Source organism: Electrophorus electricus, chromosome 14 (genome assembly GCF_013358815.1).
Source record: "Electrophorus electricus isolate fEleEle1 chromosome 14, fEleEle1.pri, whole genome shotgun sequence".
Classification (NCBI taxonomy): domain Eukaryota; kingdom Metazoa; phylum Chordata; class Actinopteri; order Gymnotiformes; family Gymnotidae; genus Electrophorus; species Electrophorus electricus.
In genome coordinates, this window is record NC_049548.1 from 4,487,296 (window position 1) to 4,514,360 (window position 27,065).

The window sequence follows — 27,065 nt, forward strand, 5'->3', positions numbered from 1 at the left end:
TCTCAGACTGCAGATCCGCCGGAACACCTAGAGCCTGTGCAAGCCCGCCAGCCTCTAGAGGAGCACCTGCTGTGTGTGAAAAAGACTTCAGTGGGGCGCACACACTCGCTGCCCAACGACAGTTACATGTTCCAACCGCTGAAGCCCAGCACTGCCTCCACAGTGCCCCCTGCCTTTCCATCTTTGGCACTGCAGGACCAGTCAGGTACAACACCTTATTAGACTGCTGAGCAACAGGGGCCACATCAGCACACCTGCCCAGTACTGCCAAACCTGAGCCATGTTGCAAATTGACAGCTAACCGTTGCGATAATCCATAATAATATTAAAAATAGTGTTTATACTGAACCTACTGTGTGTCGGAATATAGCCGCAGCGTTGCTTCCGTGTGCCTTCTCCCAGGCTCCAGAGGTTCTGTACAGTCCCAACCAGAAGATTCCCCCCAGCACCTGACCGTGCCCACAGAACTTTTCCGGCCCATCAGCCCCCACAGCTTATCAGACTCTGAGAACATCCCCCGCATCCCTCCCCCTCACCGGCGACACGCCCTTTCCCGCACCCTGCGTCGACAGGTGAGCTCCGCACCCCCATGCTTCGTGCCGCAGTCCCTTTCAGTAGAATCACCAACTCTGGCTCTCATTAAGGACCTGTGTGCTCCACCGGACCAGCATCTCACTGTGTTGGTACTCTGGAGCTGTACTTTATAGGTGTGCAACTGCTACTGTGTCTTCCGTGTTCTTCCTCAAAATGCCTCGTAGTCTCTTTGTCTTCTGTCCAGCATTTTATCTTGTGTATTTGCAGAAGTGATTGGTATGAAACCCTTGCACTGTTCACCTGTCCTCCAAGCTAACTACTTTTCCACTCTTAATTCTTCCTGCATTCTCTCCCTCTCTCTTCTTTCTTCTGTTTTTCTTCTTCTTCTTCTTCTTCTTCTTCTTCTTGTGGCCTGTGTACCCACTAACCCGACTAATCCCGATCAGCTCAGCATGGTACAGTACGAGCCGGACCCCCGCCTGCTCCTGAGACACAGATACTCCTGTTGCTGAGAGAGCTGGAGTGGTAGCCTCCGGCACCTTTCCCATTCGACCACTCTACCCCTGAACCCTCCACCTCCTCCATCAATCACCCATAGTCCTTGCCTCTACTGCATTTCACCTGGGCTACTAAGGGACAAACCTAGAAGGTTAAAGATCAGGTAGGATTCCTGTGCTATTGAGCAGAGGACAGAGGGACAGCATTTTATTAAAGCACACCTCCCGTTCAACCAGTAACAAACTGTTCGATGCAGTGTTGAGCTTTTGGCAGCAACATCAACTATGGAAGTAATTGTTCATATTTTAAAAACACTAGTTACTAATTATTAGCACTGATAAATGTCTGAGTGCACGTTTTGCTTAAAAATTATTTTAAGTAAGGAAAGTTATGTTGTTATGAGTTACTGTTTCTTGAGTAAAGACTCCAAACACTGTGGACCATTGTTCATTTGCATGCAGAGTAAAATAATAAATAAATAAGTTTATGTTTTATGGAATATCAAGCTGGTTTTTATGCTCTTTGGGGCACTATATTTCTGGATAGTGAGCAGTCAAAAGGCACTTCTTTATTTTAGAAGTCTTCTTTGCTCAATAAACATGTTCTTTTTGTTATGAACAGTATTTAACAAATATGCTAAATACTGAGTAAGTGCCTATGTTTTTTGTTTTCACATTTTGACAGTATACAGTAGAAACTCCTGTCAGATCAATTCTATTTTACACCACTAGATGGCAGTGCTGTCTTCATTATACTGTCCTGTTGCTGCAAACATGAAGGTCAAGTGCATAATAATCATTTGCCAGTTCTTTCAGTTTTGGCATGTAGCACTGGCATCCAAATTTGGCATGGTCCTCTTGATCTTTAGCCCTTCTTCTAGTACCCTCACCACCAGACACCACCCTCCACCACGTTTCTCCTTCTGGGCTTATGCCACACTTCCAATGACTTATTTCAGTAGAGTTACTAGTGGCACACAGCCCTGAAAGGAGCCCCAGGTCATTTTGTTTCTTACGGTATAGCCCTGAGGCTCAGAGTGCAGTATGCCAAACAGTGCCTCCAGTTTTTGCTTAGGGTAAATGTTCCTCTGCCCTACACAGAAAACATCAGCAGTGCTGGACTGCTATTCACAGGAAGTGCAATTGACATTATCAAATTTTTGTCACATCTTTGTGACTTGACTGACAGCAGCAGCTGTATGTAAGATTCTTTTCTCTCTGGTTGTGTCCCAAATGTAAGATTCCTCAGGACCATGGGAATAGAGAGAGAGAGAGAGAGAGAGAGAGAGAGAGAGAGAGAGAGAGAGAGAGAGAGAGAGAGAGAGAGAGAGAGAGAGAGAGAGAGAGAGAGAGAGAGAGAGAGAGAGAGAGAGAGAGAGAGAGAGAGAGAGAGACTGATAGATATTGATTTTGCAGTCTTTGCCATTTAGTACACTCATTTGATGTGCAAATTGCATGGGTCAATTCAGGACCTACTTTTCCACAGAAGCACAGAAAGGATGTTTTTTTTACTGATGATAAGATGAATCTTTCTCAGAAGATAACATTAAATACAAATGGAATATTGCAATGTGTTTAATTAATTCTGCCAAATTTTTCATAGTTAGGCTTGCCAGTGAAGAAACTTTATCAGTTATTTATTTTACTGTGTGGTCAAAGTTGACTTTACACTTTTGTGTGGGATTTGAGCTAATGCTTCCTCATATACTCAGAGCTAAGAAGTTAGTCTTAGACTCTGTATGTTGGCTACCTCTTTGCAAAAGCACCAGAACCCCCGCAGGGTGCCTTCAGGGCACTCTTTGTATTTTTGTAACTTTTAGCCTACTCGTTAAGGCAGAGAGCCTGTTGAGCGTTCTTCACTAATGGTAAACTCTACTCTAACCCTGCAGCACGCCATGCCCCAACCACTTAAACCCACCCTCCCATCTCATGGTAACCAGTCTCCCTCTCACCGGCTCATGTCTTAAAAACTGTCCTCCTTCCCTTTCACTCCCCTCCTCCTGCCTCCTCCCATCCCTGCTCTTCTCAGGTTGCAGTCAGCGCTGACTCTCAGGAGGCTCTTTATGTGGAGGGAGGGCCGAGTGAGTGGTCTGCAGGGCCCTACCACCTCTCCACCCCTCCCGCCCGCACCCCGGCCACACCGCTGCAGCCTCAGCGCTCGCTCCTCCTGCTCCCCGCCACCCCTGGAGCCTCGCCGAAATCGCCGCGCTCCAGCGTGCGCACGCAGCACAACCCCCATGACCAGTACAACGTCGTCCCCCCCAGGCACCGCCAGTCCCCACCACCTCCGTCCCCGCCCGCCGGCAGGCGGGAGCGGGACTCGGTGGACCAGGAGGTGTCTCGCATCATCAGGGCCGGGCTCGGAGGAGGCAGTGGCATGGGGCGCGGGAGGCCAGGTGGGCCAGCTGAGGGGCAGAGCCCGTGCCTGCGGCAGCTGAAGAAGTACTACAGTGCAGACACTCAGGGCACACGACCGCCACTGCTGCTCCGGCCTGCCTCCTGGCTCGATGACCCACGGCGTCACTCCATCGAGGTGTGCTCGTCGGTGGCGAGCAGCCCGCAGCGCAGCTCCATCTCCTCCGGGTTCGTCTCGCGTGCCGACAGCCTGCAGCAGTCCTCGCAGCCCTCTCCTCATACCCGCAAGAAGAAGATGAGCCCCCCATGCATCTCGGTGGACCCCCCAGAGGGGCTGGAAATCCTGGGGAACGTCCACCCACCGCCCCCTCTCCCCTGCAGGGACACCTGCCTGAGGAGGCGAGCCCCCTCCAGTGACTCCAAGGACTCCTTTGATCTGGGCGGAGCAGGGGACGGCCTGCCTCAAGATGGCACACCCCACCCCAAGCTATTGACTCTGCCAAGCGTTTCCTTTGAGAAGTCGAGCTCTGAGCACTGAAAACCCTTGCACACACACACAAGTGCATATAAAATGACAAGCACCCATAAAGATGCACATGAATGAACACAAGAGGCACTCTGTGTATCTACAACAGTGATAGTCATAGTAATAATACCATAGAGAGTAATAATGCTAACTGCAACAACAGTGAATACTCCATGATCATGAGGAATAGTGACCATCCCTTGTCTTTGTTCTGTACTGCCAAAAATGAAAACAAAGCTACACTGTCCTGAGGACACACAAAGCTAACAACAAAACTCTCTCTTCCACGATGCTGGCAGATGTTTGCTGGCAGTCCCATAACCTCCTGTTAGAAGCTGGTACTGGGGCCAAAACAGGCCACCTCCTTCTGGCTGTTTTGGTGACCTAAAAGCACTGTATGGCGGAACGTCTCCTCCTGAGAGCAGTGGCGAAGATACAAAGCAATACGAACGTTTTAGAGACACTATTTTCTTAAATTATTGGGCCATAGTGTTTGTACAGGATGTAGATTTTTTTTAATTTCATTATATTTTTATTTGTGTCTTTTTGTGACTTTTCAATGTTTAAATTGTTTGTTGTTTTGCTTTATTTTTTCACCATAGGATATTTTTAGCTTTAGGGATAAAAGGAAAGAAAACATTTTTTCAAAGTGCCGAGATCCATGTATTTGTAGTAATAATAATAATAATAATATAATAATATATATATATATATATATATATATAAAAACTCATTAAACTGCTCCTTGATTTTTAAACACAAGCAAGCGGTCATAGTAAATAACATAATCAGTCTCATGTTGTCTTTTATTGCCCACAGCAGTGTATTTACTACGTGCCTATTCAGTGCCTGCGAGGCTTCAAAATGCAATGAGCAGCCACTGGTTTCACTGGCTATAAGGATTTTAAAAATGCCATGTTATTCATGTTTTCAATTCTGTAATAATTTTAATAGCTAATTATACATTGCACAGTGAAAATATATATTAGTATCTGCACAGTAACCTGTGAAGCTACTGCTGTCCAAAACAATGGTGCTGACGTTCATTTGTCCTGTGTCCAGCACCTTAGATTGCTGCTCACTAACAGGGTGACTCACAGTGTCGATCGATTTTGGTGATGGGTCCACCTGCTACCACAATAGCTAGACAGTATAAAATATTCCATAAATACTGAGATTTTAATAATTGCATGATTAGTGTCAATTTATCTGCTTTTGTAAGAAATTGGTTTATAGGAAACCAGTGAAGGGAATGCAGCAGCTGGTGACATGGGTGAATGTCAGAAGATACATTGTGCTGCTGAAAATAAATCAATAAATCAATCAATCAATAAATCAATAAAAACAAGGGTGAGGGTGAGGACTGATAAAGAGAAGGGGTACCGGGAAAATATTTGGAAACATTCACAGAAGAGGATGCCACCAAAGAGAATGAGAATGACAATCTCATATGCAGGGAAGAGACTTGGGAGGACATCCCAAGTTATTATGAATAATTTTTAAAAAGTATTCAAATTCTACTTGGTTTCTAATCATGTTGTGATTATCCCATTATGCTGTATTTGATTCTTAACTCTAACATTAACATTACTCAACAGTAGCCATTCACCTGGGCCAGTTTCCAAATGGAAAGCAACAGAACGATCAGCACTGATCATCACATAGCAATACAAAGATTACCACTAATCATCTCATAGCTTTCATTTAAGATGATCTTAATACTGTGATGCTTTTGTGAAACTGGGCTCTGGTCTGCTAAGGTCTGCCATGCTATGGCATTGCACATGGTTAAGCTGCTGAACCCTTTATAGTAACAAATTGGCCTATTTCAAATTAAGTTATGACAAATCATGACGATATTGACATCTGCTGTCCAAGGAAACATCCTGATAATTCAACATTGCCTTTCATGTCTAATATTTTTTCATCTCTTTTCTCCATTGGCATCTCCCATTTAGTCATGTACTGCCTTGCATTGGCAAGATGTTTTATTAATCTGATTTCACATCAGACCATATCTTCTTTTTTTACTGTGATGGTACTGACCATATGTGACACATATTCATTCCCTGCTTGGTAAGATAGGATCTTTTTTAATGCTTGTTTGACTCTGTAGGTTTCAGTCTTTTTTTAGTTGATAATCACTAATTGGTCAGTCCAGGTGGTAGCTATGGGTTAACCAGAAGTGTGAATTGCAGGGGCAGAACTAACACTGATAAATTAAAACTATAGCTTATAGAAGCTGTGCTTGTGCATTCTCTTCAGCGTTCATTCTGGAGTCTATTGGTAAAGTAGACTATGTGTTTTAGTGTACTACTAGCTTGGTTAGCCTTCAGGTAAAACTTGTAGGTGCAGGACTGACATTGATAAATTAAGAGTGTAGCCAATACAGATGTGACGGTCTTTGTGGACTGAAGGACCTCAACATGATTCTGTAGGCTTTCTCAAATGACTTATCCTACCCACCTGCCATATCCCTCTGTCTCCACTGTTTGGACTTGGACCATCTCACAGCATAAGTACCAAATTTTCTGACTATTCAATTACTTTCACCAACTGCCTCTTTCCTTTCAAACATGTGCCTCCCTCCAAACTCAGCACTCACCCCTCATAGGCTGTGAAGATGTGAATTCTATCGCTAAGGCAGAAACCTCAGAAATTTCACCTACACTTTACTGTCTATATAGCCTCACTCAATGGTAATACGGGGCTCTGGAACTGCCATTCTGGCATACAGAAAGCTGACCATTTCAGCTCTAGAGTCTTTGTACATCCTCCACTTTCTACCTCACATTGATACTTGGATCACTACTGGGAATTCAACACTATCTTCTGCCTATGCCTTTTCACACTCTCTATGGAGGAATAGCAGAGGAAGCAGCACAGGTCTGCTTCTCTCACAGAAGTGATGCCACACACCCCTTGCTTGGTCCCATCTTAACAGTATACATTTGACTTACATGCTGTAACTGTGGTGGGAACTGTGTTGGGACCAATCTCACTCTCTTAGAAAACATCAGCTACCATCCAATGAATGCAGATACATCTCACATACCCTGGACCTTCTGTAAAAGCTGAAACCTATACTGAACAGGCAACATGGTCTGTATATGATGGAATAAACATGGACCTCTTGAGCCTTGGGCCTCCGCATGTTTCTTCCTTATTTCTGCCCAGGGTATTTTTCACTTTCTACTGCCGCCACTGGCTTACAGTATGGATCTGGTCCCAGACATTTGTAAAGCAGCTTTGTAACAGTGCATGTTGTGAAAAGTGCTATATCAATAAATTTGATTTTGACATCAGCCTTCCTTCAGCATACATGAGGAGATTGGAGACAGAGTGAAAAAATTGGAATCCTTATATCTTATCCCAGTGTTATCTTTTTACTTGACCTTCAACCTCTCCTCTGACACACGAAGTAAGAAGAATATGGATCCTGATCTTCACAAGGCCTACTGCAAATTTCACAGTAACAGCTTTCCAATATCCAGCTCAAAACTTTCATTCCTTTACTCTCTCACATTTCCCTGCCTATCAAGATCTCCTACATACACCCCTCTCCCTTATTGCAACATCTACTCCATCCCTACTTTTTCCCTAGCTTCTGCATATTAAAAGCCCTACTGCACTCTTCTTTAGTCCTTTCTACCAAAACCTTGCTTTCCTCCTTTTCTGCTTTATCTCCTCTGAGACAACATCCTTATGCACCCCACTGGCAGCCTGAGACACTTTGTAGGAACCACGGAGAACTATGAGTGGCAAGAGGAAGTGGGGAATATTATGGCTAGAAAAAACGTCCACCCTTTCTAAACCACTGACATAACTCCTGTGAAGTCACCCTTTTACATAGAAAAACTGGAAACCTTTGCATCAAGGGCATTTTTCCCTTCAGGTCACTACAGACATCAGTGTCATCCAAAATGATGAGTCACATTGGCAGTGCATTGTTCACATGGTCCTGTGGAGCCATCAAAACAAATAGGAGATGACTACACCCAAAACAGTGGAGATCATAGTTGACTTTAAGAGGAGCTCCTCACCTCACCATCCAGGACAACACCGTGACAGCTGTGGAGTCCCTCAAGTTTCTATGAAGGATGATCTTGTCTGTTCTTCATGACCTGTTTACCAGCAGAACTAGGGCAGAGAAAATAATTGCTGACCCATCACATGCTGGACATCACATATTCCAGCTCCTTTCAGGAAATGTCCTTCAGTCTTATGAGGATGAAAACTAACGAAACACAGAATATTTGCTTCTATGAACTCTAAGTACTGAATGTCTGCACTCGTGTTTTTCTGTCTTAATGCTATCTTGAACAACTGTTTGTAAGTCTGTATCTTACTTATCTGCCATTTTCTGCATTCTGTACAATATTATTTACACAAGCATAATGTTTGTATTTATGAATCCTTATATTCTTTTTTCTATGTATGAATCTGTGTATGTGTGAATATCAGCAGGGGATTCATTGCATGACCATGCAGATGACAAATCTGTAATTATTCTGTGATGCAGTCATGTCAAAATGAGAACGTTTCCTTGTGGAAAAACTGAGACATTTCTGAGAGTAAATGAGGGCATGATATGATGTTCCAAATAAAGCTGTCAGTGAATGTGTGTACTTATAAATAAATTAATAAGCTAATGCACACATACATATAAAGGTAATAAAAAATTCAGTGTAGTGCACAAGGTTTCCTGAACTTTTCAGACAGAGGGCCTTCATCAGTTGTGCAATCGAAGTGCTTTACTACATCTTTTAAAACCTCTACATACCACATTCCAGTTACACCCTGGAATCTTCCTGGACAAAAATAACTGGAACTTTATATTTAATCTTTAACTGTACAAACCGTATTTCCTTTACTTATACGTCTTGTAATAATGTTCACTCTGAAGTTTTGCTTCAAGTGAACATGCAGGTTTAGCTTTGAGTAGGATATGGAGGACACAGGTATTTTCCGCATAAGATTTACGTGGTTTTAGTTTGTTCTCAGTGCTACATGTGACAGCTTGGGAATTCAATGAACACCCAAAGATGGCTCAGCAGCACAAGTCAAATTCTGACATTTCATATTTAAATAGCTTCAATATGTTCTAACTCCCTTAGGTCATAATGCTTCACATTGCTAAATAATCGGCATAACTAATGATTCCCCCAAAGTTTCCTGAGCCTTTGGAAAAGGTGACCCTAATTGATGCTGGACAAGTTCATGCACAGGTTTGGCAAAAAGTCTTTATTTTTTTAAAATGTACACCAGCTATGTAATTCCAACACTTTGACCATGGTTGAGAATACAGAACATCATTGCAAATATTTTTTAATGGTTTAATGTTCTATCATTTTATTATAGTCCCCATATATTCAAAGCCCAATCCATTACACTGTTCTTCAATAATGTTTTATCAGAACATATTTAAGATTGTTTTCCTGCTAAGTAAGTTGGACATATAGTTGAATCATATGTATATTATGTCTAGGTTTAATAGATGGCTTAAGTCAAATTGACATCAACATGCTTATTTAATCATGAAAATGGAAATCATAATGCTGTCATTTACCTTGCACAGAAAAAAAAAAACATTGGAAGGAATTGGAAGGAAACATAAGCTAGTAGTTTTGTTAAAGAGTAATTTAAAAAAATATATTGTTACAGTGTGACAACTACCCCACCCAATGGACATACCAGCAGTCAAACATACACACACTGTACCTGCCCTGGTCCCAATCATTTGATTATTGAGCACAAGCACCTGTGCCTTGTTTTGCCTCCTTTGTTTTCTTCCCTATTTAAACCCATTACTTTGCTGTGTGTTGTGTCATATTGCCACCCCTGAAGTATATGGTGAGGATCTGGAGGGTTGTGTTGTGGTTTTGCGTACCAGCTCCGCCTGTCTGACCACACTAAAGTGTCTTGATTCATGGGGAGGGCCAAGGCCTGGAGGACTGCTCTGGTGTCCTGCTCCTCTTCGCTGATGTCAACTACCCACAACTTCATCCAAGGCAGTATGTCATCATTCACATCAGGGTAGGATTTGTGGTCCAGCCCTGTTGCATCTGAGGCATGGCTCCCGTTCAGTGGTGGAGTATTCTATGGAGTTCCAGACACTGGCTGCTTCTATCTGGTGGAACAAACCAGCACTCGTGGACACCCTCATGGAGCGTCTACAAGAGGAGCTGCAGGCAAACCTGGCCTGCAAACAGTATGCAACTTCCCTGAATGTTATTGTGCATCTCGCGAACACCTATGTCCTCCCCAAGGCTGTCTGTATCCCCTATATGAGAGGCAGCAGCCCCTTGCAGATATGTGGAGCCAGAGTTATATGCAGGATTGAAAGATGAGAGAAGGTGAGCACATCTTCCACCTTGCTGTTCAATGTGCCAGTCAGTGTGTCACACAAAGGATGCTCTTCCCTCATATCAGCTCCAGTTGACTCCAGAGAGGCACACAGCCCTCACATATCCTGGTCACATAAACACATCATGTAGTGGGATCCTTCCTTGCATCAATGTTGTTTTGAACAAAAGCTGTACCCCTCCTGTCCAACTCTGTAGAGAACTTAGAGGCCCATAATATCATCCCTATCCCTGCACCATATCAGGACCTTTAGCCCCTCCAAAGGCACTCAGCTCCCTCCCTACTGCACCTATGGCTGCACTATTAATCTGAAGGAGGGAGCTGTCCCCCCTAGGTGCAGGATCTAGCCACTCTCCCAGGAGGCGGAACAGGTTATGGAATGCTTTATTCAGGAGCCTTTGGCTCAGGGTTACATCTGCTCAGCCACCTCATCAGCCTCAACCAGCATCTTCTTTGTAAAAAAGGACAGGAGGCAGAGAACAGGGGTAGACTACTGGAGTTTAAATGTCATGTTAGTGATGGTTTTGTTGATATTATTCCAGGATGGAGATTTAAGAAACATCTTTGTTACAATTACATGTAAATCCCTCCCTGCCAGCGTCACAATTATTTTTTAACTTGCTGCTCATGACTTGGAAACATGAGCCACTCTTAGCATGTCAACAGGCATAGCTGTCACGAATGGCCACCCTCCTGGCATCCCTGTTGTCATGGTTTCCCTGTCTTCTGTTTTCCTGCACTCCCTGGTTCCATGCCTTAGTTTCGTTTTCTCCGCCCCTCGTTTGATTTTCCACACCTGTCCCTCGTTACGTTTGTGTATTTAAACCATGTCTTGTTGTCTGTGTTTTTGCTGGTCTTTAATTTATTGTATGTGGTTGGTTCGTTGTGTTTGCATGTGTATTCTTATGGTGGTTTCTTTGAACTCTGTGTCTTTGTGTTCAGCTAGCCTCCGTTGTTTCCCTGTTTGCTCCCGTGTGTTTAGTTTTAGCCTCTGTGTTTTGTTACTCGTGTATCTTAGCCCTTGTCGCGTTTTATCATGTATCCCTGTGCTCTCCGTGTTGGCTCTTTGACCCTGGACTACGATAATGACTCTGATTTTGGATTTGCCCCAATTAAATCTCGCTCTTCTTCGCACATGCGTCCGCCTCCTTACCGCTCATCGTTACAATAGTTATTTATAGGGGTGAAACCTTGAATATGAAAAATTAGATGCCTCCCAAGCTCACTAGAACCTTTCTCAAATGCTGCTACTTTTAAACCATGTTTCTGCTTCTATTGATTTACAATAGTATTAGTTCAGTGTTTTTAAATCATAAAAGGATGATTTCACCATACATACAAACATACAAATCATAGAGGCATACATACTGTTTGAATTACTTTACCACAAGATACAATACCAAACACATTATTCAAACAAAAGTGTTGCATAAAACTGTACTGAATGTGCCCTATATTTATTATCGGAGACAGGACTGAACCACAGGTATCCATCTCCCATTCAGACCTAGAGATAGCCCTGGCTTTTATGCTCTTACTAATTGCATAGTATAAAGTTGAGTAATATTCTGGCATTCTGTGCCTCCTGTAGCTAGGAAGATAACTAGCAAGTCTTTAGGAACCAAGGTATTTATTTCAGTAGTACGACACAGAAGATCACTCAGGTAGTGGGGAAATCTGTAGGGAGTTGGGTACATGGAGCTAGAAATTGTCCTTTGATCTTTCAAATCTGCAGGAAAAGTTATTCAGGTCATTACTGAACTACTGCTCGCAGTCTCACCTGGTAGACTGAGCTCCTAGAGGCCTTTCCAGAATGCTATTTGGCCATTAGCAGCAAATAGATTTTTTCAGATTTTCTGAATATTTTGTCTTTGCTGCTTTAATTCTCTTCTCCAGCCTGTATTTAGCCTCTTTGTAAATTTCTGCCCCCACTCATTAGTTCTGCCTTCATTTCTTTAGAAACTTGTCTGCAACTGAGATCCATGGTTTTTCATTATTGTATCTCACCTGTGTGTTAGCGAGAATAGTTTTCTTTCCATAAACTGAAGCAACTGATAAAATGTCACAGTGTTAGGTTATTTGTCCAACCTGTTGGGTTTGAGTAAAAATTGTTTGTTGGGATAAGGTAAACAAGGAACATTTCCAATCAAGTTTGAACACTATTGCTGGGGTCTTAGTAAACGAGTATCAACAGCTTAATGAATCTAAACCAAAACCTATCATAGAAATATCAAATATAACTTAATTTAAATGAAATCCTAACTGATTCGATACAGCCTTAAAATAGTAAGGTTTGTGATCAAGAAAAACTGAATAGGAGAGTTTGAAGAAAATGACAAAAACATTGTTTACCAGCTTAACCTCATTGTTGACCTAATTAGAACTCTGTGGGATCTTGATCCTCATTGACCAGTTCTCAGCAGATGGATTGTGCTCATCAGTACTGTAAGGCTATCACCATAGTCTGTAGGGCTAGCACCATAGACTATAGGGTTATCACCATAGACAGTAAGGTTATCACCACAGCATGCTATAGCTATCATTCAACAGAGCAACTGTCCACAATCTTGAGATCTCCACTGATTCTCAACTTAGAAGGGACATATATTGATATGGGATGCTGATTTTCTAATACTGTTACCCAATCATTCATCCCTTCTCTACTGCATAAAAACATACAGAATTTGAGGTATAACTTTGGCGCTTTCTAACCTGAATGTCTATGCTAGACAAACTCCATGTTCGTTGTTTACAAATTTTATTCTCTACTTAGTACCGATAAACTACCTTATGCTAGTATGCCTCCCACCACCAATAGTACTGTGCTGGCTAGTGCATCAGAAAACATCTGGGTTCCCTTGACAGTATCAGGATGCAAAAGATACCATTATTTATATTGATCTGGAAATCAACTTATATAGAGCTTCTGTTGACATTATCATTACTGATGATCAAAATGTGATAGCCTAGTTATTGTATATCATTTTATCTAGTTCCATTGTGTAAGTTGGTTATTGATTATTTTGAATGAGAAGTGTCTGCTAGACTGAAAAGGTATATTGACTTACACTGCCCCAGTCAATAACCGTGAGTATTTCTTATTTTTGTATCATTTGGTTTATGCTCATTCCCAATGATCCATTAGATCAAAGGATTATTAGATTATATCAAAACCATTCAATAGCATGCTCTCTTCATTCATAGTGAATAAAGATATGAGACTAGAATCATGAACAAAACTGTTATTTTCCCCCTTACACACTTTTAAAATATAATCCATGTAACCCTGTGGAGTTATGATGAAGCTCTGTGTTCCAGGGATGAAACACAAAGAAACAGAAATTATGTTTCTGTTAAATCAATTATAGTTTGGAGGCAGAATATTCAGTTCTGTACAAGAACTAATTTATATTTAATATATTATATTAGATTTATAATAAGTGAAATTTCAACATCAAGCAGAAGAATGCCAACAAAGAAAAACCTAGCCTTAAGTTCCGGATGTTGCTTCCATGTCATGACAACAAATAAAATTACTTGGTGTTCATTTAATTGACTTTTTTCTTTTACATATTTATGAAAGCCTCACTGAAGCTATAGTATTTTTAGTAGAAAAAATAGGTGTTTGTTCCTTTGTTAATTCATTGGTTCATTAAAAAAAATAGAAGGCTGTTTAAATAAGGTAATGGATACAAAACTAAAGCCTATTTAACGAAATTTTACATTTAAATTATAAAAATTATATATTTATCTCAGACAGCATACTCTAAAAAAAAGATGAGCTTTGCTAATTCACAGGCTTTGCTTGCAATAAAGATGCAAATTTAGCTTTGAGAAAGAATTGCTCATTGCCCATTTTCACCTGAGATCACATGAGATTTTCTCTCTCCTTTGAGTGCTATACGGAAGCTTTGGGAAACAATAAATAAAAACAAATATAGCTGCAAGTGGCATTTCCGGGTCCAAGCACAGTCTAGCCAGTCTGACAAAGCAATATGGATGTAGAAATCACCCACCATGGACACTTGGTGTGTGTGTGTGTGTGTGTGTGTGTGTGTGTGTGTGTGTGTGTGTGTGTGTGTGTGTGTGTGTGTGTGTGTGTGTGTGTGTCTGTCTGTGTGTGTGTGTGTGTGTGTGTGTGTCTGTCTGTCTGTCTGTCTGTCTGTCTGTCTGTGTGTGTGTGTGTGGGTGTATGTATGCTGGTGAGTTTTTGAGTATTTGGTGCTGGTATAAAAAGCTAAGAGCAGTACCATGCTGTGCTAAAGGCCTGCACTGATTATATGATATAAAAATGTAACAAGTGGCATATTCAGCCCATAACCTTCTGAATCTGATATGAATATACAACATTGTTCTTTCATTACATGTACGTCTGTAAATTTCTGTGTGGATGTGAACTACCTTTCCTGATATTTAGATTTTTAAACACAAGGCCTCTGAATAAGTGCAAAATAAGTAAGTGTGCACTGTAGAGCATCCCGATGCCATAAGTGGCTCAAACTTTGCAGACATCAGACTCTCATTACATGTATGTCTGTAAATTTCTGTGTTAATGCGCACCACATTTGCTGACGTGTTAATTTAGGCATTTAAATAGGGGCAGTGGCAGTGTTTAATGTACTGGGCTAGTAATCAGATGGCTGCCAGTTCAAGTCCCATTACCACCAGGTTGCCACCAGGTTGTATTCAGTCAGAATTGTAAATCCCTTTGGATAAAAGCATCAAGTAAATGCTGTAAAATGTAAAATATCATAAAATATAAACAGGCAGAGGTATATCCAAAAGTGGCACAGGGCAAACAAATCCAAAAGGGAACAGATAAGAAAGTAATCCAACAAGAAGGCAATAATCCTATAATCCAGTATAGCAGAGAACAATAAATCACTGCTCAGAAACGTAAGGCAGGCGAATGAGACTTCACTAAGGTACACAGAAACAAGAGGGCTAAATAGAAGGTGCAGAAGGTGTATAGCCTCCTGACGTCATAAGTGGCTCAAACATTGCCGCAACATCAGACTATCATTACATGTGTGTCTGTAAATTGCTGTTCCTGACTTTTGCCTATTTAGATATGAAAACACAAGGCTTACGATTATAAGTAAAATAATTAATTCTGCACTCTAGCGCCTGCTGGAAACGGATTTGCCCCAAACTTTTGTTCAAACTCAGACAAACTATGATAGCGTTTCAGTGATATGACTCAGAAAAGTGACACTGGTATCCCTTTGATCAATGTGTTGCAGCCACAGAGTCAAATTCTTGATAATTATTTAGCTTCGGACTCTAAAGATTATTTCAGGACCTGAATTGATGTAAGTGAATGAAAGTCCCAGGACTAGCTCAAAAAGTGCATATTTTGTTCTATTAAAGAATGTGACAAAACTAAACATTTTTGAAAAGCACTTGCAATTGCAAAGTTGTTTGGACTCTTGCATCAATTCATTTGAGTCCAAGTTTATGTTGCCAAGTGAAACTATGTATGAGATATACTGGATTTTCTAATTGCCAAATCCCTTAAAACTTGACTATGTCTTAAATAATGCATACGTGACCACACCTTTCAAGTTTCATTTGGATTGAACAATGTTAAGCCTGAGAAATGTGTAATGAAAGCTGATTGGCTTATGAAATCTGCCATTTTGGAGGTATAGTATCCCTACTATAGGTCGTGCTCATTGCATTGAAGCATTCATTAGTTGGAGCTGTTTATGTTCAGTTTTTGTAGTGGAATCTCCACCCCTTGATTGATTGGCATGTAGAAACTACACAGTTTTGGAATCTCCAGATTTTTTTTGATTATTATTAAACTTCAGACTCTTGTGAATGTCTGGATACCAGATTTGTGTAGGTTTGGTGAAAAAAATAATTGTGTCTGTATGACATATGGTGTAGGTGTTATGGACTGGAATGCATTTCAGTGTGCTGTAGCAGCACCTGTAGTCCAATCTGGCTAGCATCTTGTGCCTGAGTAGCAGGAGAGACTACTACCTACTGACCAAGTTTCATGTCTGTAGGACTAACAGTTTGGTCTGCATAATTCATTTTAGGGCAGAAAAAGAATAAGAAGACAAATCCTAACAAAAACAAAAGGGTTCCAAGTGCTATACGTGCTTGGACCCTAATAATCACCATATCACAATTCACAGTTCAAAAGACTAGAACGGACATTTTCTGTGTACAAACAGTTCGCTTCCCTTATACACCAGCCCCAAATGGTAGAGCCATTTAGAACTTAATTGCTGCTACATTGCTAAAAGTTACTATCTCAAATGAAATCTACCATTTCTCCACTCAGTTCCATCTTTGCTGCTCAAAGAAATCTTAGTTATATTCAGTGAAAATATTTTGGAAATAATAAATGCATGTCTAGCTAATGGCACTGCCCCTTCATGTTTTACATTTACAGGGGCTATAGACTTCAAATGAGGTATCATGATATCATGTTCTCAGACTGCATGATCCATTTTTGGAATTTAAAGAAATAAAGTTTGCCCCATAATACGACTGTGTTCATATACAAAATCAGATTGCTTAAAAGCAGGGATATAAATGGCATCAAGCTTGTAATGGTAAGTGATAGGAGGCAGAATGCATGTGCCTAGCAGTGTGACATTTATTGCCAGCAAATCCATAATCATTATACATAGAACAGTCCTATGTTGAGAAGCCAGGGCAATGTGATAGACAACACAAAGGCTAGACACAGAGAAACAGACAAGCAGGTAAACATAAACTCAGGTTACACCAATACTATGGACAATAACCAAGAAAACACAGGATTTAAATACACAATGGAATAAAAAGGAAACTAAAGACACACGGGCAGAGAAAGACAAAAAATGACAAGGAGACACATAGAGGAACAGGGACCAAAGCGGTAGCAAGGGTCAATGTGAGGGTGGGAATAGGAGCAAGGATGACAGGAGGGTCACGATGGGAATGGAACCTGGTAGGACTGGGCACTGAACGATAGGAGGAGCTAGGAATTGGGACAGGATGCGAGATGAAAAAGTACTGGGCAGGCAACTGGGATTGGACACAGGAACAGGGATAAAGATGATCATGGGCATGGGGACTGACACAGGTAGAAACAGAGGTGGGTGAAATAGCCACAGGAGCACAGCAGGGTGCAGCCACAAAGGGTGAAAGGGTTGATGGGAGCAGCAGGTCCGGAAGCATGGTGGCACCATTTGGAGAGCAGGAAGCAGGACACAGGGCAGCATCCTCAATGCAGGAGAGACGTCTGGGAAGGTCTGGAGCTGAAGCTATGGAGAGACACTCAGATAGAGAGGTGCCCGAGTGCTCCCTCAGGCCCATAAACCCTCTCACATGGGGTATAGGAGAGGCCTGGTGGTCTATGAGATAGCCATCCTCCAAAGAACATAACCCTACCCCCAAAAGACCAGTGAAAGCCCCTTCTCTGGAGGATCAGGACCAAGGGCAGTGGGGCAGAGACAGCCTGGACCACAGGCAACTGTCCAGCTGAATTTGCACTGGACCCTGCTCTAGGTATCAGAGCAAAGCATTCTAGCAAAAAAGAGCAGTAACCCCTGCCAAGAGAGTGTCAACTCCCGCTCTTGGACAGTGTCTGACCACTCTCTAGCCTCTCTGGTAAGAGCCTTCAAGATTAGCAAACTTGCAAACCTTTGATGGTTGGTAATTATGTCACAGTAGATAAGAGGCCATAGAACAGTCCAAGGGTGGGAAGTCAAAGTAATCTGACAAATGAAAAAACAGAATACATGACAACATGAAGAATATATCACATGAAGGACAGACATGAAGATTAGCCATTAACTGTTCCTTAAGTTTAAAAGGCATACTGTTTGGATGATGTATGAGAGAGAACTACACCACTGTTTTTGTTACTACAGAAAAGTAAAAGTAAAGTTTTGCCTCTTATTTTGTTTTTAACTAAACCTAGCACATTCCACTATTTTCTGTCATAAACCACTGATGCCTTAACTACTATTAAACATTTGATCTATATTTTTGAATTATATTGAACTATATTTTTCTCTAACATATGTTTGTTTTTTTTCTGATTGATTTTGATAATAAATATTATAATAATCAAGACACTTGAGGAGACTGAACTGTCAGTAAAATCCTGCTGGAGTCTTTTATATTGTTTAGGCTGCACTGCATGCCACTTCATATCTGCCAGTTGTTAGCAGCTTTGTTCAAACCTTTGTTCAAAACTTTGTTAAATTGCTGTGCAATTTAGCATTTCTTTTAGTTACTAGTTTAGATCTTTTGACATGTTTCATCTAAAATGTGTTCTATTAAAAGGAATTGTATTTAATTATATTATCTTTTCTATTTTTATTTCTATACACGCTTGTCACCTTGATTAAAAAAATCACCATCACAAAGACCAAATTTGTGAACATTAACTTCCTAGGCCACTGCATTAGTAAAACAGTTCCTTTACCACTGAGACAGACTTCTGAATTTCTTAATCTATGAATGAGTACAAGCTCTATTTTTGTAGACACTATTTTATGTCCACCTGTCATTCGCTCCGCATCACACTGTAATAACTGATGATCCAGTTCATTCATAAAGTCTGCCTCATTATTTCTAGAGGCTGGTTTCAGAGATAAAGACTATTTTATTTTGTGCATTCGATTTTGTGAATAATATACTGCATGTGTGTGTGTGTGTGTGTGTGTGTGTGTGTATGTATATATATATATATATATATATATATATATATATATATATATATATATATATATATATATATATATATATATATATAACCAGGAGCACAGTTACTTTAAGAACAGTCCCACTAGGCACTAGACAAGGCTACTGTATCTTTAAAATCACACTCACTAATAAGCAAATGGAGCAGCTGTTTCAGGTTTTATTTCAGGGGTGCCCAATTCCAGTCCTGGAAGGCCAGAGTCCTGCAAAGTTTAGTGACTGCTCTGCTAACCTAGCTACTAAACCTGGCAATTGATTTATGAGTTGAATCAGATGTGTTTACATATGCCATCACCAAGCCACACTGGTCTCTTGCCCTCTTGGAAGCAGGTTTGACACAGTGCTACATTAATTAATATTCATTAAACACACCTGATTCAACTAATCATTCTGAGCAGAACAATCACTACACTTTGCAGGACTCTGGCCCTCCAGGACCATACTTGGACACCTGTTCTATTGAAATAGTCCACATATGTGCAATGTTGGTGTGTCTGAATTTTTGTTTTAAGGTAAGTGCAGGTGCCTTTTCTTAGTATTGGCATGTGAACTGCAGAGTGGCTTTTATGTGGTTTTGTTTGAAGGTGGGTACAATAGTTTTTAGGCAATTGATGTTTGACCAGCTGACTCCTGCTGTTTAGCTATTTAGCTATTTAGCAGCAAGTGTTTCTGCCATTGTTATTTTTTCCGGCTAATATAATCTTTTTTTAGTTTTATCATAAGGCTGAAACCTTATGAGCCTTTTATCATAAGGCTGACTATAACTCTCTTCTTTCTTTAAAACCTAGGTCTTTCAAGTTAATGGATTGTGTTTGATTGGCATGGGGTGGAAGTTGTTGGGTTTCCAATTAGTTAGTGTAAGAACAGGCACTTCAGATGCCTGAAGGGTTTATTGCAGTGGCAATACCCCTTGGGTGGTATTCCACTAGCTTTCATCCATCCTGAATGAGGCCTGAAACTCTTCCCCAGTGCTTCACGTTCTGGCATGACCCAAAACAGACTGATTCTGGTTGACCTGTAGGAAGCAAAGTTGGTACCCCATCATGATGAGCACAGAAGTCTGATTAAAATGAATCTGTTCCATCAAAATGGTCTGTCGACTGCATCAAGCCTATCCACTGCAACTGTGACCCATCTTCTCAAATGTTGGTTGCCACAAGAAGCAGTAATGATCCGACCCTGCTTACAGGAGGGAGATATATGAACTGTCATTTTTGGGCCAGCAATCTAGCTTTGAATTTCACCAAGATGAAGTGGGGTCAATGGTTCTTGTGACTACAGTTTTCAGACTCCCTGTCTTGGTACTTGAACACCAAGAGCATTCTCAAAAATGGGGGGGAAAAAAAATGTTCTTAATGTAGGCTATAGTGCTTGGGGATGAACACAACTATGGTGCACTTTTACCACTAAGCATATTGTCTGAATGAATTATGATGTGGTTTAGCAATCTGACTCTCAGGATTTTAAACTCCAACAAAGAACAGGTAGGACTGTCCCAAAAATCAGTGGTGCTGATCTTCAACCTTACCACATCCATACCAATACAATGCCTGCTCATGCAGCTATTACCTAACTCAGGCCATTTTTCTTCTCTTCCCTCTGACAAATTCAGAAGCATCACCGTGCACACCTCTTCATGATCAGTTTATTGGACTTGGCTCTGGATGTATGTAAAGTGTCTTTGTGACAACAGCTGTTGTAAAAAAACACTACATAAATAAACTTTGCTTTGCTTCTTCTCATAAGACTTCAGCACTAAATAGTAAACACCAATCAACTGTTTCTGCCTCACTCACTAATCATACTTATCAGCACTGAGAACTATACAATATCGGTGCTTTCTACTGTCCTTTGCTTGCCTACATAACTCTATATATAATAGCTCTTTATTCCTGCCTGCCATTCTCACTGTCTGTTATTAATTCCTATATTGTTTTGTGTGTGTGTGTGTGTGTATAAATAAATTCTCCACTCACCCTCCTCTGGGGAGTCTTTGTCTTTCAAGCTCAGGTCCTCTATCAGAGGTGCTATATTGTCTCAGGAGCATCTTTGCACAGCCTGCATTTGGGGTCTTGCCTGGTGTGGTGGATCCCAGACTCTACTGATCTTGTTCTTCTTCTACCATGATCAGTGCCTCTGTGTTGTCTTTCACTCCATCCTTTTCCAGTCAGTGGTAGGATTTCTCCCTCTTGGCCACATTCATTATGTGCCAGAGGTACATTCCATGCAGGGGTTTACCCTCACATGATGGTTCCTGCTCTTGCCTAATCCTCCATGCATTGTGAGGAGTTTCCTTGCCTTGATGCCGGTGGCATCTGTCTCCTCCTTTGGTCATCTTATTATGCTAGCAGGGTGTCTCACACATCAGCACAGGTGTTGATCGCCCGGCTCTTGTTCTTCCCATTCAGCTGACTTCTCAGGACAGGACTCTTTCTAGGTATTTGTCTGGAGCTGATTTCCTCGTGGCCTCATCATGATTCCCATTTGCCTGTGGGATTCCAAAGTACGTGTATCTGCCTTGTATATCCTGGTGAGAAGGATTAGTGAATCGATGCCTCATTCACTTCTGGCGTACTGCTGATGTCATCCATGTAGAGGAGGTGGCTGATGGCTGCTCTATTCTATAGCCAGTCTTGGTGATCCCTATGCAGAAGAGCAGTGGGGGCGAAGCATATCTTTGGTAAATATCACACTTGATAGTGATTTGTGCTATTGGCTGTAGCCTCTAGGGTCCTCTTCCACTGCCACTGAGGCTGGTTTGTCTGGTCTTACATTTTCAAGTCACGGTTTTATCCACCAGTAGCTGGTGCTTGGCTCATGGGGTGTCCTGGCCTTTCTGAGCCCCGCTCCTGTATTAAGCCATATGGCTAAAAAGACATTTTGATTGGTTTATTTATTTTTTTTTGTACTCTAAAACTACAAATAAATTCAAATTGAATCCAATATTAACTTACATACCTCAAATCAAAGCTATTACTCTGCACTACAATTTAATAATTAAAATTCAGATGTTACTATAGAACAGTTTGTGATACAGGTCAAATATATAGAGGTTGCACTGTAAGCACTGTATTCAGGGCAGTGTAAACTGGTTTAAAATGAATTTCAGGGTTAATATGTTCTGATATGTTTCACAATATGTACTCTCTAGAATTTTCATTAACTCAAAATATTCTAGGTAATTTTGCAACCTGCATTTGTTTCAAGTGACTGAAAATAATCATTTTTGGATCATTCTCTATTGGAAGAACTATTAAATTATAAAATTATTGCTTTGTCTAAGAAAATTTGTTGTGCCTTACCAGCTGGCCTCAAATAAGGTTTTTCTCCACTAATGAAGCAATATACTAGTTCGATCCCCATCTAATCATCAATCTACAGTCACAGGCATACCAAAACAAATAAATAAAATGCAGCTAAAATAGACTGCCATATCCTAGCCCTGCATCCTCAGTCAGGATATTGTCACCCTAGCCAAAACACCAAGCCCTGTTAATAGGCTCCATCTCTTATTCTAAAAAAAATATTCTTCATCCACTCAAGATAATCGTAAAGATATGAGGAAGAAACATGAATTCTGCACAACTGTCATGCATGATGACACATGCAGAAAGGCACTTCACCCAATTATATTTCCATGCATAATATGAATAATATATATATGGTTGTCCCTTAAAAGGCCATTTAAAGTGACACACTATTGTATGCTAAATGAGATAATAAATTGTCATTTACATGCATGTACTCAGAAGATTCCAGGTGAGAAACGGCAGTGTACTGTAATAAGAGATGTAGAGCCATTCAAAACTATAGTGAAGTACACAGATTTTCCAGAAAAACAGCACGTTTGCTTGCTGATAAAGGACCTCTGTCCGAAGCATCCTGTTTCTCTGAAAACTTTTTGCACTACAATTTCTTTCCTTTCTCTTACACACACACACACACACACACACACATTGTCATATGCTATATTAGCTGTTTATACACACAGAACAGTAAATGTTGAAATCATAAATTTCCTCATAGCAACAACTTGCAATGACAATGAAATAGTAATGACATTGTCATTAATGTACCGTACATGCTTGCTAGAAGTTGCTATGGCAGCAATGAAGCTATGAAACTTAAGGAAAGAACTTTCCTGTTCAGGTCCATGCCATGGTGTTCCTCACATCCCTATCTGTGGACACACATAACCAAAACACTGTCAGACTATTTCAAACCCAGTGCAGATAATTGAACATATAGTCATTATCCTGGCTATAGTAGGAACTAAGTAATTCACCTCTTTAAACTACCATAATGTACTTTTCCAGGATTTATAACTTTTGAATCAAATAATTTCTTTGTCATTTTCCATGATAGATCACATACGTTTCTCTTTCTCACTGATTCACAAATGTAATAACTTGCCATTTTCAAATGTTAATCAATCAGTAAAGTATGGCTATTTTAATATAATCTTAAAATTATGATGTTTGCTATTATTTGATACATCTCCATTTTTTCCTCTCTTTTCTATTATTCTTCCTTAATAATTTTCATTATCCATCCTGGTCAATTCACTAATATATACTGCTCTGTCAGCTTCACGTTACTCATAACCCTGTCTTTTGATCAGTAGGATAATATTTCAAAATATTGAAAATATATAAAACATACATACAGTGGAACTGGTGCAGTGATACCTGTATAGGCAGTGTCTTTAATCTGCAAACATAAAGACTTCATTAAAAAATATAAAATATCACAAAATACACAAAGAAATACAACGTGTAGAAATAGTTAAACACATCGACCTCAGCTACATAAATATGCTTTATATACACTATATTGCTAAAAGTATTCACCCACCCGTTCAAATCATTGAATTCAGGTGTTCCAATCACTTCCATGGCCACAGGTGTAAAAAACCAAGCACCTAACCATGTAGACTGCTTCTACAAACATTTGTGAAAGAATGGCTCGCTCTCAGGAGCTCAAATCCAACGTGGTACCATGATAGGATGCCACCTGTGAAACAAGTCCAGTCATGAAATTTCTTTGCTACTAAATATTCCACAGTCAACTGTCAGTGGTATTATTTCTTAACTGTCAGGGGGTTTTTTTGTTTGTTTTGGGGGTTTTTTTGGTCTGGGAAAAATTGGCAAAGAAATTCATTATATGGGGAAACAGCACAAACAGGTATATGATAAAACTGTTTTAAAAAAGCTTGAAAAATTAAAACATACTTTTTTTTTTCCAACAAAGATTTCAAGGGTGAAAAGATCAGTTTACATTGTCATTTAACTATTCAAGCAGTCAAATTATTTGATAAATGTGTTACATAAAAAATAAGATTAGGTGAGCACGCAACACATTTGTCCCAGTACTACATACATGCATAGGAACTCCAATCATGCATATTGATCTGTCTCTATACTAATATAGATGACAGATATTAATCTGTCCAGTTAGGAAGCATAAGCAATTGTAAATCAGTTTCACCTGCTTTGGTGCAAATGAAAGTGACAACAGGTACACTGGAGAGGCAACAGCAAGACAATCCCAAAAAACAGAATGGTTTTGCAGGTGGTGGCCACAGAGATGATTCTCACCCCATCCTTCCTGTCTGAATCTTTTCTACAGTACTGTAGATTCATGTTTTGCTAGTGCCCTTGTCACTACTGATAGCCTGAGTACCTTCAGCACATTCAGGTTGCACAGGTAGTCTTGCTCCTCCTGCATGGCACATCCATATGTTCCATTGCAAGATTTTCTTTGTCTCCCAACACATTCTCAAGACCAAGGAGGAGGTACCAGAACATGAGCCATTACAGGAAAAGAGCTGAACAGGGCCGTAGAAGAGTATCAACCCAACAGCTGGTCCTGGAAGAACAGGAGGAGTACTGCCAGTGCCCTACAGTTGACCTCAAATAGGCTACTTGTGTGCTTGTGACAATTTGGTCAGAAAGACTCCAGAAGGGTGGCATGGGGGTCCGACGTCCAGCCCAGTGCAGTTTGATTGTCATTCACCAGAGAACACCAGAATTGGCAGATCGTCCAATGGCACCCCGATCACTTCATAGATGAGAGCAAGTTCACTGAACACAAGTGACAGACATGAAAGAGTCTGGAGATGCAGTGGTGAATGTTATGCTGCCTGCTGCATTGCCCAGCATAGCCAGTTTACCGTTGGGACAGCGATGGTCTGGGGAGGCATATCGTTGGAGGGTCACACAAATCTCCACATCATAGACAACAGTACCCTCCCTGACTGCTGTTAGATATGACATTTTCAGAGCCATTGTCAATGAGGAACACAGACCTCACATTATGAGCTCAGAAGATGAAATTCATCAGTGGGTTGATGATTTTGGTTTCCAAAATTGGTTTTGGTCATTTTGTTCTCATGTACACAATTCATAGATTTTCGACATGAAGCTTTCAACCGATGTGTGATTTAAGTGTTCCCTTAATTTTTTTCAGCAGTGTATTGTTCTGTTGTAAAAGAGATTAGTGAATAATGTGGTCAATAGTGCTTTATTCGGGCTTTGTGCCAAGGAATCTCAGTCTCCGTCTGTTTCTCATGCTAACGCTGCATGCAGAGTGTCTCCTCTGGGAGGATCTCTAGCACCATGTCACTGATTTATTTCAATAATTCATGTCAGTGACTGCTAGTTTTCGATTATATAAATTATGGAATTTATCATTTATAAATCCTATAATTTAGATAAATAAATATTTAAATATTTCCAGTTGTTTCATCACAAGCTTCCTAAATCTTGCTTCTGGAATATAGCAACTATTCAGTTGCCCATAGATGCAACTTTGAATAACTGCATGGAGAATATATTCATGCTTGCTTTTTTTTTTAATCACCATCAAATTTCAGTTTAGTGAAATGTTTGTGCTCAATGCACAACACTGACATCTCAGTAACAAACATCATAATCAGCATTGACTCAATGCGCCTGTAGGTAGTCATATTAATTTTACTTTTGTTGCTGTTGAGGATTTTTCGAGGAAACACTTTGTCACCGTTCACTGAACAGGGAGAAGACTGAAATGCTGGTTGGCTCCTTCTCCCTTTCTCACCCAAATCCGGATCAGTATGCCAGTGTTCATCATTAATGACACAGAGGTCATGTTGCCTGGTTCACTACCACTCCTACATGTGTGACTGTAAGAACTCACTGTAATTGCAGATAAGTGCCTGTCTCATGGACATTCTAGCATCATCATCATTCTCCCACAGAACCACTGTTTATTTTTGTCCTGTCAGTGCACATTTTCCTGGATGGCATCCTGCTGTGCATGCTCAGTCTATGCCAAGCTAAACACTTAGTGCTTTAGGTCACTTCTATGTGACCTAGTCTCGGTGTATGTATGTGCTGCAGGCTTTGAACCACTGAAACACTGAGTGCAAGTTCTTGGCACTGTGCTTGGCACAAGGGGTGCTGGACAGCACTGAGTGGCACCTTTAGAAGCTGCCAACATTGCTGCTGTCTATCTGTTTAACTTCATTTGGAACATTCAAAAATAGATGACCTTGTGCACTACTGGATGTTGCTCTTCAAGGAGCTCCCCTCGACTATCGGATCTGTGGTATCACGCTGTGTCAGTAATTTCATTAGTGGATTTTAAAAGGGAATTATCTTTGCAGCACAGGGACGACACAACTGTATATCTTCCTAATAAAAGCTCTGACCTGCTGTGCTATGTATAGACCTAGAGCCATAGTTAAACTCAAACAGTTCTTCAAGTTGTTCCTTTCTTTCACAGTCACATACTTTTAATCTGTTATGTATCATTCAGATTCCTGACAAATGCAAACGCCTCACTAAGCTCATTAACATATAAGAACTGTGCAGAAGTTGCTTTCATTCTTATTTATTTATCTCCCTTATGCAGTTTGTTGTGCTGTTTTATCTAGATTTGACTGTAAAATGTTATGTTCATGCAGGTTCCATCACAATGCTTTCAGTGATGAGAGCTGAGTGTATTGCTTTACAGGAAGTTAAAAACTCTCACAGAATGCTGGTCTGAAGAAAATCAAATTCTATGTATTTGTCATTGGCATCAGATTGTATGTT

General features: G+C 40.6%; 1 protein-coding gene across 11 annotated transcripts in view; it reads left to right on the forward strand.

The window, feature by feature from the left end:
- cacna1g (calcium channel, voltage-dependent, T type, alpha 1G subunit) overlaps window positions 1-8,486 on the forward strand; it is a 152,602-nt gene extending 144,116 nt beyond the window's left edge. For 8 of the 11 annotated variants that reach the window (XM_027019414.2, XM_027019419.2, XM_027019416.2 and 5 more), the window contains 3 exons: window positions 7-205; window positions 403-572; window positions 3,061-8,486. In XM_027019414.2, coding sequence (XP_026875215.2) covers window positions 7-205; window positions 403-572; window positions 3,061-3,924 — 1,233 coding nt within the window. In that variant the 3' untranslated portion in view covers window positions 3,925-8,486. Of the gene's footprint in view, window positions 1-6; window positions 206-402; window positions 573-980; window positions 2,327-3,060 lie in introns of those variants that run through there. The other 3 variants (XR_004776808.1, XM_027019420.2, XM_027019421.2) reach the window with 3 other exon arrangements.
- Window positions 8,487-27,065: the final 18,579 nt, after the last annotated feature.